Source organism: Rhinatrema bivittatum, chromosome 15 (assembly GCF_901001135.1).
Source record: "Rhinatrema bivittatum chromosome 15, aRhiBiv1.1, whole genome shotgun sequence".
NCBI classification, from domain to species: Eukaryota; Metazoa; Chordata; class Amphibia; order Gymnophiona; family Rhinatrematidae; genus Rhinatrema; species Rhinatrema bivittatum.
The window spans coordinates 11058863-11071906 of NC_042629.1; the positions used below are offsets into that span (position 1 = coordinate 11058863).

Sequence of the window (13044 nt, forward strand, 5' to 3'; positions counted from 1 at the left end):
CTCAACCCCCACCTTCTCCTGAACCCCCTGATACCCTCCTCCGAGTCTTCGGTTACCATTCCCCCCCTCGCCTCCCAATGGCTAACCATCAAGCTTCTCAATCCCCTGCATACACTACCCCTCCCGTAGAACACCCCGCCTCTCACCTCACCTCCTTCTCCCCCACTATAAGTCGCTTCTACCCATCCACATCTCCCCACTCACTCAGTTCATAGGACTCACCACCTTATTCATAATTCTCTTCAATGCCCAATCCCTCCCCAAAAAAACCATAATTCTTAATGACCTCCTATCCGACTCCAAGCCTGATGTCTGCGCCATCACAGAAACCTGGCTCAAGGACTCAGACATCGTCCTCCTAAATCAGCTCCCCAATCACACCTATGATATCTTCAACACCCCGAGACCTAAGAAACGGGGTGGAGGTCTACTCCTTGCAGTTAAAAAGCACCTAAAGCTCAAACCTGTCATCATCAAACCCCCTAACAGATTAGAGATCGGTCTCTACATCCCACGAACTACAGGTCTGCCTGGTCTATGCCCCACCCGGCCTCCTAGAACACGACCCATCACCCATCATCGAATTCATCACAGACAACATCAACATTGAAGCCCCCGCCATCATTTTAGGAGATTTTAATCTCCACGTTGATGTATCTCCCCTCTCCTCGTTCTGCGAATCCTTCCTCAACTCCCTAGATGCCATGGGATACAAACAAATTATCACCTCCCCTACTCATAAAGCTGGCCACACCCTCGACCTCTTATTCATCAACTCCTGCATCACCTCCCCTTATACACCCTCATGTACCCTGTCCCCTGGTCAGACCACACCATTATCAAAACTTCTCTTTCCATCAAGTCACCATTATTTAATCACCCCACCTCCAATACTTCTATTACTTTCAGAAAAGCCTGCCCTAGTGAAGAGCTCATTGCAGCTCTCACTGACTCCTTGCCCAACCTTAACTGCACTGATCCAGATGCCGCAATCAAGTCCTGGAGCAATATCACACTTGACATCGCAAACAAACTATGCCCCATCACCACACGTGATTTGAACCAGTCTGCCAAAAATCAGAAACCGTGGTACACGACTGACCTCAAACATATGAAAAACAACCTAAGACAAAAGGAGAGAGCATGGCGTAACGACCCGTCTTCCCAAAAAGCCTCTGCCTTCAAATCTGCTCTTCACTTCTATAGAACCTCCACCCTCAATGCCAAACGCGATTTCTATGCCAAGAAAATTCACGATTACATCTATAACCCTAAAGCCCTCTTCTCCCATGTCACCAATCTCACCAAGCCAACCCCCCCTGTCATCCCCGACAATGAAGCAAGTAGTAAATGTGAAGAATTGGCACTCTACTTTCACAACAAAATAGCTAACATACTCCTCAGATTTACCCCTGACACCATCCCCCCTCCTGTGAGCCCATGCTTAACTACTACCACCCTCAACTCCCTTGAACTCACTTCCTCCATTGAAATAACTTCGATCCTCAAAAAGATCAAACCGGCCACCCACCCCTCTGACACTGTCCCCACTAAAGCCCTACTTATGATACCTGACACCACTGCTAAACCTTTGGCTGACATTATCAACTGCTCCCTCTACTCTGGCATAGTCCCTGACTCTCTTAAACATGCAGCCATCAAGCCCCTGCTAAAAAAAACCCTCCCTAGACCCGAAGGACCCAGCCAACTTTCGCCCCATCTCCAAACTACCCTTCATATCAAAAATTATGGAGAAAGTGGTTAATACCCAACTAACAGACTACCTGGAAGACAACAAGATACTGCTCTCCTCCCAATTTGGCTTCCGTAAACATCTCAACACTGAAACCCTCCTGCTTTCTCTCTCTGATTTCCTCCTCAGAGGCATGGACCAAGGACACTCCTACATCCTGGCTCTCTTGGATATCTCCGCCGCCTTTGATACTATAAGCCATAATCGCCTCCTCTCCTGCTTAGCCAGCATCAGCCTCTCTGGCACCACACTCCAATGGTTTACATCCTATCTTACTAATAGAAAATACTCTGTTAAAATAGGCAATGTCAAATCCTCCCACTATGCTCTTTCTCAAGGAGTTCCCCAGGGCTCCTCCCTCTCCTCCACCCTCTTCAATATATATCTTACTCCCCCTCTGCCAACTCCTATCAGATCTCGGCCTCAAATTCTACCTATATGCAGATGACGTGCAAATCATCATACCCATCCAGGACTCTCTGACCAATGCCCTTGTCTTCTGGAAAAACTGCCTTGCCTCCATCAATGCACTCCTCACCGACCTGCACCTCGCCTTAAACGCCTCAAAAACAGAACTCCTCATCTCACAACACTCTCCCCCCAAACCCGCACTTACAAATGACCCTGCCTATAATACCTTCCTCACACAGCCCTGCGCAAGAAACCTCGGGATTCAGATTGACCAACAACTGAACCTAAAAAAACACATCAACCTGATCCTAAAGGAAGGTTTTTTCAAACTTAATGTGATGAAAAAACTAAAACCCTTGCTTCACGTCGCTGATTTCCGCACTGTCATACAAGCCACCCTCTCAACAAAAATGGACTACTGCAATGCCCTCCTCCTAGGTCTCCCCTACTCCTCCGTAAAACCTCTCCAAATGCTACAGAATGCTGTAGCGAGAACTCTCTCTAACACCCGTAAATATGAACACATTACCCCCATTCTGAAAAATCTGCAATGGCTCCCGGATCCCATCACGCATCATCAATAAAACCCTGACTGTAATCCACAAAGCCATACACTCCCACAACTCATATTGGCTTGGTGAGCCCTTCCACCCACCCATACGATCTAACCATGCCACCAGATCCTCCAACAATGGGACCCTCCACGTGCCTTCCCTAAAAAGGCACACCTCACCTCCACGAGAGACCGGGCCCTCTCCATTGCAGGTCCCACTCTCTGGAATTATTTACCCCCCAACCTCCGGCTCGAGACCTGCACATCTAAATTTAGGGCCAATTTTTAAATCTGACTTTTTAAACAAGCTTACCCTTCCACCACCCCCCCCCCAAAGCCTTTAAACAAGCTTACCCTTCCGCCCCCCCCATAATCTTTGACCCCCCCCCTTGCCTCCTTGCTAGTACTTACTGAACCTTGTACAAAGTTATGGGCACAGTTGCCACCCTATCATATTTTTAACAGCTCGCCTGAGCAGCCCCTTGATGTTCCTTTCGATTCATTGCTGTTTACCTGTTCCTGTCTGAGCCCCCTCCCCCCTCCTGTTCATTGTATTTTCCTTTCTTTAGTTATGAAGTAAACAGATATGATGTCCGCTCGAATATCGGTATAAAAAAGTTTTCAAATAAATAAATGATATCACTTAGTAGCCCTATAAATAGCGAGGCCCTATCCCCAGGACCTTGCCTTAGCAATCGGGTCGACACCGTGGTGTTCTAGTTTGCCTAATCCTGTGTTCCAGTGTCTCCTTATTCCTGCGTCTCCTTGTGTTCCAGTGTTCCTGCGCCCTGTGTTCCTTCCTGTGTCCTTACTCAGGTAGTACCTTCTCGGACTGATCTCTGGTACTGACCTCGGCCTGTCTGACCACTCTGTTCGTCTGCTGCCTCGAACTGATCCTCACTTGCCTTGACTATGCTCGGACTGACCTTGGTATTGACTCCTGCTTTGGCTGACCACTTCTGGATGGATACTCTGGCTTTGACCCTTGCGCTTCACTCTCTTCTGGCCTACTGTGACTACTAGCCCATCTTGCTTGGAATGTACCCGTGGCCTTCACCTGACCAGACCCGCAGATGCTGCCTGTCTCGCCCGGAGAGCCTTCCTGAACTGTTACCTCCCTGAGGTCTCCGGAGCTTCCAGTTCGGGTCTGGTCCATCCACTCTGCATCAGCCACGCACCCTTGCTCATGGTGGGCACACCCCTCCGCTACCTCTCCGGGAGACCATCTGAGGCCCACCTAAGTCCAGGCGGTCCGGGTACCCAAGGGCTCAACCTGCGGAAACCCCGGACTGTTATTGGCGAAGCTCCAGCTAGCCTCTGTCTCCTCATGTGCTCCGCCTCCTGGTGGCAGGCACTCTCTGGGTCCGACCAGAGGGCCATACCAATCCTGCACCAGGCCAAGGGTCCACCTCCAGCGCAACACTTCCTCACAGTCCCGACATAAGTTGGAATCCAGGTCAGACTGTGAAGCCCTAATATGACAAGCAGTGCGGAAAGAAAGGCACTTATGTTTTTTGGCTGCTGGAGCCAATGGCGAAGAACTCGCCCTATACTTCCACAATAAAATAGAAAAAATCATGGCGTGCTTCCCCCCTTCTCCACTCCCACCAATACCCCAATAATAAACACCACTGCCACCATGCCAACGCCCACTACATCCCAAGCACCTAACACCACTGCAGTACTCAATTCATTCAAGACTACGACACCTATGGAGATTGAATCCATCCTCAAGAAAATCAACCCCGTAGTGCACCCCTCAGACGCTATCCCCACCCAATCCTTCCTCACTATCCCTAATATTATCTCCGAACCTATATCCAATATCATCAATCGCTCTATGTCACTCGGCACAGTCCCAAAACAACTCAAACAAGCTGTAATAAAACCCATTTAAAAAAACCTCCCTTGACTCTTCTGACCCTGCCAACTACCGCCCCATCTCCAACCTTCCCTTTTTATCTAAAATCCTAGAAAAAACTATTAACCGGCAGCTAATAGACTACCTAAACGATCATCACATCCTTTTCCCCTCCCAATATGGATTCCGCAGACACCACAGCACCGAAACCCTCCTTATCTCCCTTTCCAACTATATCCTGAAGGCCCTTGATAAAAGCCAATCATACATCCTGGCCCTCCTGGACATATCCGCAGCATTTGATACGGTCAACCACCACATCCTAATTGAACGCCTAAAAGGAATCGGCATATCCGGCTCCTCCCTCCACTGGTTTCAATCATACCTAACCAACAGGCAATAGAGTGAAAATTGGGCACTGTGAATCCAAACCAATTAACCTGTTGCAAGGAGTACCTCAAGGTTCCTCACTGTCTTCTACCCTCTTCAATATATACCTCCTTCCCCTTTGCCATCTCCTATCCAATCTTGGTCTTCCGTACTTCATATATGCGGACGATGTTCAGATCCTCATTCCTGTTACCGATACCTTACCCAAGGCCATGAAGACCTGGGAATCGGCCCTTGCAGCCATTAACACCCTGCTTTCAGACAACTACCTTGCGCTCAACACCTCTAAAACAGAGCTCCTAATCATCTCACTGCACTCCAACCACCTCATCTCTCCCTTACCCAACACACACCTCCCCCCTCTACCTTTTCCCAACACGTTCGCAACCTCGGAGTCACCCTAGACAACCATTACAACCTAAAAAAGTTCATTAACGTCACCCTAAAAGACGGCTTTTTCAAGCTCCATACTCTGAAAAAACTAAAACCCCTCCTACATCTAAATGACTTTCGTACCATTCTTCAAGCCACTATCCTATCCAAAGTTGATTAATGAAATTCCATCCTCCTAGGCCTTTTAAAAAATACTATCCAACCCCTGCAGATGCTCCAAAATGCTGCCGCCTGTATCCTTACCAATGCCCACCGATCCGACCATATCACCCCTGTCCTCAAACACCTACACTGGTTGCCAATCACATCCCAGATAATATACAAGTCCCTCATCATCATCCATAAATCCCTTCACAACCAAGACATGCACTGGTTCAATGAACACCTCTGCTTTCACACCCTCGACAGACCCACCAGAACACAGTATCTGTCTACTCTGCACACACCCTCGCCTAAACTAACAAAACTTATAACCACCAAAGAACGTGCCCTCTCCATCGCAGGGCCTGCACTTTGGAACAACATGCCCCCCAGCCTTCGCCAGGAATTGTGTCCAACTGTAGAACTGGCCTGAACCAGAGTCTATTCTAGGCTCTTAGTGGGATGAAGCTTGAATATGCTCTCATTTAATGAGAAGACCAGGACGTTCAACAAAATAGTGAAAAAGATAATGTCCTCTGTCGTGAAATAGCTTGAAACTGTACTCTGTTGATGGATAAATCCCCCACAAGCTGGAGCTGGCTTCAAAACTGCCTGGCATTTTTTAAGCATCACACTAATTGAATGAATACAGTTCAGATAGTTTGTTGTGAAGCATTTCAAATACAGGAAGTTAAGACAGTCTACTTACATTGGAAGGTTTCAGCTTGTTAATGATCGTTGTTTTGCCACTGTTATCCAGCCCCAGACACAGAACGTGGACCTCTCTCTTCTTCAGTCCGAGCCATCCTGCAAGCCTATCAAAGAGCCCCATACTCCTGAAGGAGAGACGAAAGCAGCAGCGGTCAGCAGAACCCTAAGAAATGAGCCTGCTTCGGCTGCTCAGGATTTCAAGCTCTATGAACCCTGAATGAATTCACCTAATATCACAGGGACTGTAAGCTGATTATGGGGAAGGAGCTCTTGAGATGAAAGCAGATTGGCTGCCTTTAAGCCTGGGTTCCTACAGTAGTATCATGGCCTTGATACAGCGTTCACTATGGCTATTTAGTATGTACCAGCGAAACACGTAAGGGTTAGCGCCTCTAATCAGAGCATTCCTCTGATCTGCTGCAAAAATCCATGTTCTAGCAAAAGCTTGCATCAATCTCCAATGTTTTGGCAACCATTTCTAGATACCGGCTGTTGTCAAGCTCATTCCAAAAAGGATAGCTTCGTGTTATGTGAGCCTTCTCCTCCTCACATCTCATTTGCTATCTTAGCTTATAATAATTTTATATCTTAGATCAGACTAAAGACATAAATATTAAAGTTAGCATTTTGAATCCTAGCAACTGCATTACGAGCTAAATTAATAAGACAACACACAGGTCCACAAACAACTTGTAAGTGGTTGAAATAACCTGGGATGCACTGCAGTAACTTCTACAGAGCTGTTCAATCAGTTACATGTTTTTTGCAATATTAAATAACATTATCAGAGATTCCAGCAAAACAGACTTGCATGGTATAGAAGAGATATCACAAGCTTTGGAGAAATTCAGATGTTTAAGCAAGAAGTCAGCAATGTTTTTAGGGAAGCAGTAGAAATTCATTAGAAACTGAATTTAAAGTGTAAATGAAATGCATGACCTAGAGGCATTGCTTAAACGTTCATAGGGCCGTAGGCAGCTAATTCAGCAAGGAGTGCTGGGGCTATGGAATGAATGCTGAAGTTGTTATGGCAGAGCTGAAGGCTGCGATACTGATATCGACTCTCTGTGGCAGGCTGCCAGTCCTAATGGAACAAGTGGCACCCATGTACCTGGGTCTGTCTGGCACACTACGTAGGAGGCAACATTTGGGCAATGGGCATGTTAGTATTGCTAGCTATTTAGATTACTACAGAGCTTTGGGGTTAGTCATGGAAAGATGGGTGGGTATTGGTGGGAGAAATCTTGCAGTCAGGCTCTGTGGCTGGCAGCTGAAGACTGGGGGTTGGGTTTCACTTGCAATTCCTGACTGCACCTGAAATACACCGCAGGGGCTGTGAGCAGTACAGAGGGTACCCTGGAAGGCGGGTAGCAAGATGATCTTTAGGAAGTGCCCTGCCAGGAACACTTATATTATGTCTCCTGCAGCATCCGAGCTGGATCTCCCAGAGCACCCCTTGCCCCTCTCTCCTCTCCCTGTGAGTGTAGCCGGATTTCCCCATCCACCCCCTCCCTGTGAGTGCAGCCGGATCTCCCCATGCACCCCCTGCCCCTCTCCCTGTGAGTGCAGCCGGATCTCCCCATGCACCTTCCTGCCCCCTCTCCATGTGATTGCAGCTGGATCTCCCCATGCACCCCCTGCCCCTCTCCCTGTGAGTGCAGCCGGATCGCTCCATGCACCTTCCTGCCCCCTCTCCATGTGATTGCAGCTGGATCTCCCCATGCACCCCCTGCCCCTCTCCCTGTGAGTGCAGCCGGATCTCCCCATGCACCTTCCTGCCCCTCTCCATGTGATTGCAGCTGGATCTCCCCATGCACCCCCTGCCCCTCTCCCTGTGAGTGCAGCCGGATCTCCCCATGCACCTTCCTGCCCCTCTCCATGTGATTGCAGCTGGATCTCCCCATGCACCCCCTGCCCCTCTCCCTGTGAGTGCAGCCGGATCTCCCCATGCACCTTCCTGCCCCTCTCCATGTGATTGCAGCTGGATCTCCCCATGCACCCCCTGCCCCTCTCCCTGTGAGTGCAGCCGGATCTCCCCATGCACCTTCCTGCCCCCTCTCCATGTGATTGCAGCCGGATCTCCCCATGCACCCCCTGCCCCTCTCCCTGTGAGTGCAGCCGGATCGCTCCATGCACCTTCCTGGCCCTCTCCGTGATTGCAGCTGGATCTTCCCATGCACCCCCTTGCCTCTCTCCCCTCTCCCTGTGATTGCAGCTGGATCTCCCCATGCACCCCCTTGCCTCTCTCCCCTCTCCCTGTGATTGCAGCTGGATCTTCCCATGCACCCCCTTGCCTCTCTCCCCTCTCCCTGTGATTGCAGCCGGATCTCCCCATGCACCCCCTTGCCTCTCTCCCCTCTCCGTGATTGCAGCTGGATCTTCCCATGCACCCCCTTGCCTCTCTCCCCTCTCCCTGTGATTGCAGCCGGATCTCCCCATGCACCCCCTTGCCTCTCTCCCCTCTCCCTGTGATTGCAGCCGGATCTTCCCGTGCACCCCCTTGCCTCTCTCCCCTCTCCCTGTGATTGCAGCTGGATCTTCCCATGCACCCCCTTGCCTCTCTCCCCTCTCCGTGATTGCAGCTGGATCTTCCCATGCACCCCCTTGCCTCTCTCCCCTCTCCCTGTGATTGCAGCCGGATCTCCCCATGCACCCCCTTGCCTCTCTCCCCTCTCCCTGTGATTGCAGCCGGATCTTCCCGTGCACCCCCTTGCCTCTCTCCCCTCTCCCTGTGAGTGCAGCCGGATCGCTCCATGCACCTTCCTGGCCCTCTCCGTGATTGCAGCTGGATCTTCCCATGCACCCCCTTGCCTCTCTCCCCTCTCCCTGTGATTGCAGCTGGATCTTCCCATGCACCCCCTTGCCTCTCTCCCCTCTCCGTGATTGCAGCTGGATCTTCCCATGCACCCCCTTGCCTCTCTCCCCTCTCCGTGATTGCAGCTGAATCTTCCCATGCACCCCCTTGCCTCTCTCCCCTCTCCCTGTGATTGCAGCCGGATCTTCCCGTGCACCCCCTTGCCTCTCTCCCCTCTCCCTGTGATTGCAGCCGGATCTTCCCATGCACCCCCTTGCCTCTCTCCCCTCTCCGTGATTGCAGCTGGATCTTCCCATGCACCCCCTTGCCTCTCTCCCCTCTCCGTGATTGCAGCTGGATCTTCCCATGCACCCCCTTGCCTCTCTCCCCTCTCCCTGTGATTGCAGCCGGATCTTCCCGTGCACCCCCTTGCCTCTCTCCTCTCTCCCTGTGATTGCAGCCGGATCTCCCCATGCATCCCCGCTCCGGCAGAAACGAACCTTGGCTCTGGAGCCTGTGGGCGAGCAGCGCTGCACTGAGCCCCGTGGGCGCGTTCCTCCGGTAACTGTAAACACATCCGGCCCGGAGCGGCGCTTCCCGCTTCCTGGGGATGTGAGGACGAGGCTCCGCCTCTGCTGGGCAGCTTCCCGGCCTCCTCAGCTTATTGCAAACTATTACGCTCCTGGGGGAATTCTGCGCTACTGCGAGACGCAGAATTGCGCCCCCCCCCGCGCAGAAAATAGCAGAGGAGACCCCGGCGAAGATGAAGGCCCGGCGCGCCGCTCGCGGCACACAGGGGCCTTTCCTTTTCGTGGCGAACGGCGCGCCGGGCCTTCATCTTGGCCGCAAACGGAGCGCGTCCCGCGGCGAGAGAGAGGAGGGTGACAGAGAGCAGGAGGGTGTGAGAGAGAACATGGGAGGTAAGAGAAGGGGGCTGGGGGGATGCTTGAGTGTGGGTTTCAGAGAGAGGGAACCTATAAGAGGGGCGGGGGATGCCGGTGAGAGAGAATGTGTGTGTGTGTGAGAGAGAGGAGAGGGGGTGTGGGAGAGGGTGAGAGAGCTTGGTTGGTAAGAGGGGGAGTGGGGGATGCTTGAGTGTGGGTTTCAGAGAGAGGGAACCTATAAGAGGGGAGGGGGATGCCGGTGAGAGAGAATGTGTGTGTGTGTGAGAGAGGAGAGGGGGTGTGGGAGAGGGTGAGAGAGCTTGGTTGGTAAGAGGGGGAGTGGGGGATGCTTGAGTGTGGGTTTCAGAGAGAGGGAACCTATAAGAGGGGAGGGGGATGCCGGTGAGAGAGAATGTGTGTGTGTGTGAGAGAGGAGAGGGGGTGTGGGAGAGGGTGAGAGAGCTTGGTTGGTAAGAGGGGGAGTGGGGGATGCTTGAGTGTGGGTTTCAGAGAGAGGGAGCCTATATGAGGAGATTGTGAAGGAGTGTGTATGTGTGTGAGAGATTGGGAGCTTGTGTGTATGTGAGGGTGCTAGCCTGTGTGAAGGGATTGTGTATATGTGAGACCAGAACCTGTGTGAATGGGTGCCAGAGGGAGAGAGACATAGGTAGCCTGTGTGAGGATGTATGTGTGTGAGAGATTGGGAGCTTGTGAGAGTGTGCATACATGAGAGAGGAACCCTGTATGAGGGGATGTGTGTGTATGTGGAAGGGACACTCTTACAGTGAATTTCTAGGGAAATTCTCCTCAAAATATTTAAAATGCTGCAACTTTAAGTAATAACGTTTTTCTGTAATAATTTAAAATGTAATTACTTAAATACTGTCATGTACATTGTGTTATTTTGACCAATATAAAATTTGCAGAATTTTGCAGAATTTTCAGTTTTTGTGCGCATAATTTTAAATTTGTTTGCACAGAATTCCCCCAGGAGTTTGCTTTCCTTTTATTCATTGATACCTGTGCTGTCCGATTGTCTTTTCTTCATATTTATGCTTTCGGAAGGTCTGCATTTCCCATACTTGATTATGCTTTCATTCCACTTCTTATGTCTTATGCTCTGACCCAGAGCACCTGGTCTTTCCAGTCAGAAGTAGTTCCAGAGGCCTCGAAAAAGAGGAAGGAGGCGGCTAGGAAGTAGAGGCAGTTTTTCGGCTCACCGTGGTGCACAACTTGACCTAATGCAATCGCTGCTATATTCTGGAATCCAATGCACTGCATGCTGAGAGGCAGCCTGCTTATACCAGTGGTAAATCATATAGGAGGAATCTGACCAATTTCTTTCATTGGGTAATCAGGGAGAGGGTTAGCTGTAGTGCACTTGGATTTCATTAAGGTCATTGACATAGCTCCACATAGGCAACATGCGTAACATAATGCATGGGGGTAACCTGCACTGAGTGGCAGTTACTACCCTTAACAGAAAGCATGGGGGTAACCTGCATGGAAAGGCAGTTACTACCCTTAACATAATGCATGGGGGAAACCTGCACTGAGTGGCAGTTACTACCCTTAACAGAAAGCATGGGGGTAACCTGCATGGAAAGGCAGTTACTACCCTTAACATAATGCATGGGGGAAACCTGCACTGAGTGGCAGTTACTACCCTTAACAGAAAGCATGGGGGTAACCTGCATGGAGAGGCAGTTACTACCCTTAACAGAAGGCATGGGGTAACCTGCATGGAGAGGCAGTTACTACCCTTAACAGAAGGCATGGGGGTAATCTGCATGGAGAGGCAGGTACTACCCTTAACCGAAGGCATGGGGGTAACCTTCATGGAGAGGCAGTTACTACCCTTAACAAAAGGCAAGGGGGTAACCTGCATGGAGAGGCAGTTACTACCCTTAACAGAAAGCATGGGGGTAACCTGGAATAGACATGGAATAGACTTAGTTTTTGGGTACTTGCCAGGTTCTTATGGCCTGGATTGGCCACTGTTGGAAACAGGATGCTGGGCTTGATGGACCCTTGGTCTGACCCAGTATGGCATTTTCTTATGTTCTTAACCTGCACGGAGCAGCAGTTACTATCATAAGCAAATTGCTGAGTAGACTAGATGGACCATTTGGTCTTTTCCCTCCGTAATTACTATGTTAGATAAACTGGTCACTCTCAGGATGGATCCTAATGGAAAACTGATTGGGTTAGAAAAAAGGAAGCAATATTGCCCTTGTATAGGTTCCTGGTAAGATCTCACTTGCAATACTGCGTACAGTTCTGGACACTGCACCTTCAAAAGGATATAAACAGGATGGGGTTGGTCCAGAGGATGGCTACTAAAATGATTAGTGGTGTTTGTTCTAATGCATATGAGGATAGACTTAAATATCTAAACATGTATACCCTTGAGCAGTGGTTCTCAACCTTTTTTCGGCTGGGACACACCTGACAGATAGTTCTTACATGTGTGACTCACTGAACCGTCACAGGGCTAAATGTAAACATACATTCTGCATCCACAGGAACACCCTCAACCCCCAACAAATGGTGCAGAGCAGAACTAGGGCATTACCCATACAATTCACCATACAAAAAAGATATTCTGGTTCTGATGACATCTCAGTAAAAGTAAAACAAACTCCCTTTACGGGCAGGTACAATATCCCTCCTTATTAAAAGACAGTAATTTACCACTGATGTGTATCCTATTCAGAAAACACAACAAATAAGATTGATACAAATGCCTCCATGCTAGTAAAATACCTCACCTCAGTCACACACCCAGAACTGACCTTCACCAAGTACAGAAAAACCACAAATTATAAATATGGAGAAAGAAACTGGAATGGAAAACCAAAAAAGCCACTCTGCATGCAGTGCAAACCTGGAGAAATGGAAAGAGAAATATAGCACCTAACATAGTCCCAGGATCTGCAATAATGCACACAAACTAATCCACACAAAGTTACACCTGCATTATGGAACACACTCAAACATTAACAACCCTACCTATGAAAAGGCAACACTACAAATAGTAAACTAGGCCCTAAACATTAACATTAGGAAAACAGAACAAGCCAAGCTGCTATAGATCCCCACACAGAAATAACTGTAAAGCTATACTAAAAATGTTACAAAACAGCTGCTGAA

The 13044-nt window shown here is 49.6% G+C and overlaps 1 protein-coding gene across 2 annotated transcripts in view; it reads right to left on the reverse strand.

The window, feature by feature from the left end:
* The window catches only part of ARL6 (ADP ribosylation factor like GTPase 6), a 64913-nt gene extending 55128 nt beyond the window's left edge, over positions 1 to 9785 (reverse strand). Inside the window, exons 1-2 of one of the 2 annotated variants that reach the window (XM_029578834.1) lie at positions 9508 to 9785; positions 6212 to 6338 (exon numbers count right to left, since the gene is read on the reverse strand). In XM_029578834.1, coding sequence (XP_029434694.1) covers positions 6212 to 6338; positions 9508 to 9584 — 204 coding nt within the window. In that variant the 5' untranslated portion in view covers positions 9585 to 9785. Of the gene's footprint in view, positions 1 to 6211; positions 6339 to 7024; positions 7556 to 9507 lie in introns of those variants that run through there. The other variant, XM_029578835.1, reaches the window with a different exon arrangement.
* Between the last annotated feature and the right edge of the window lie 3259 nt (positions 9786 to 13044).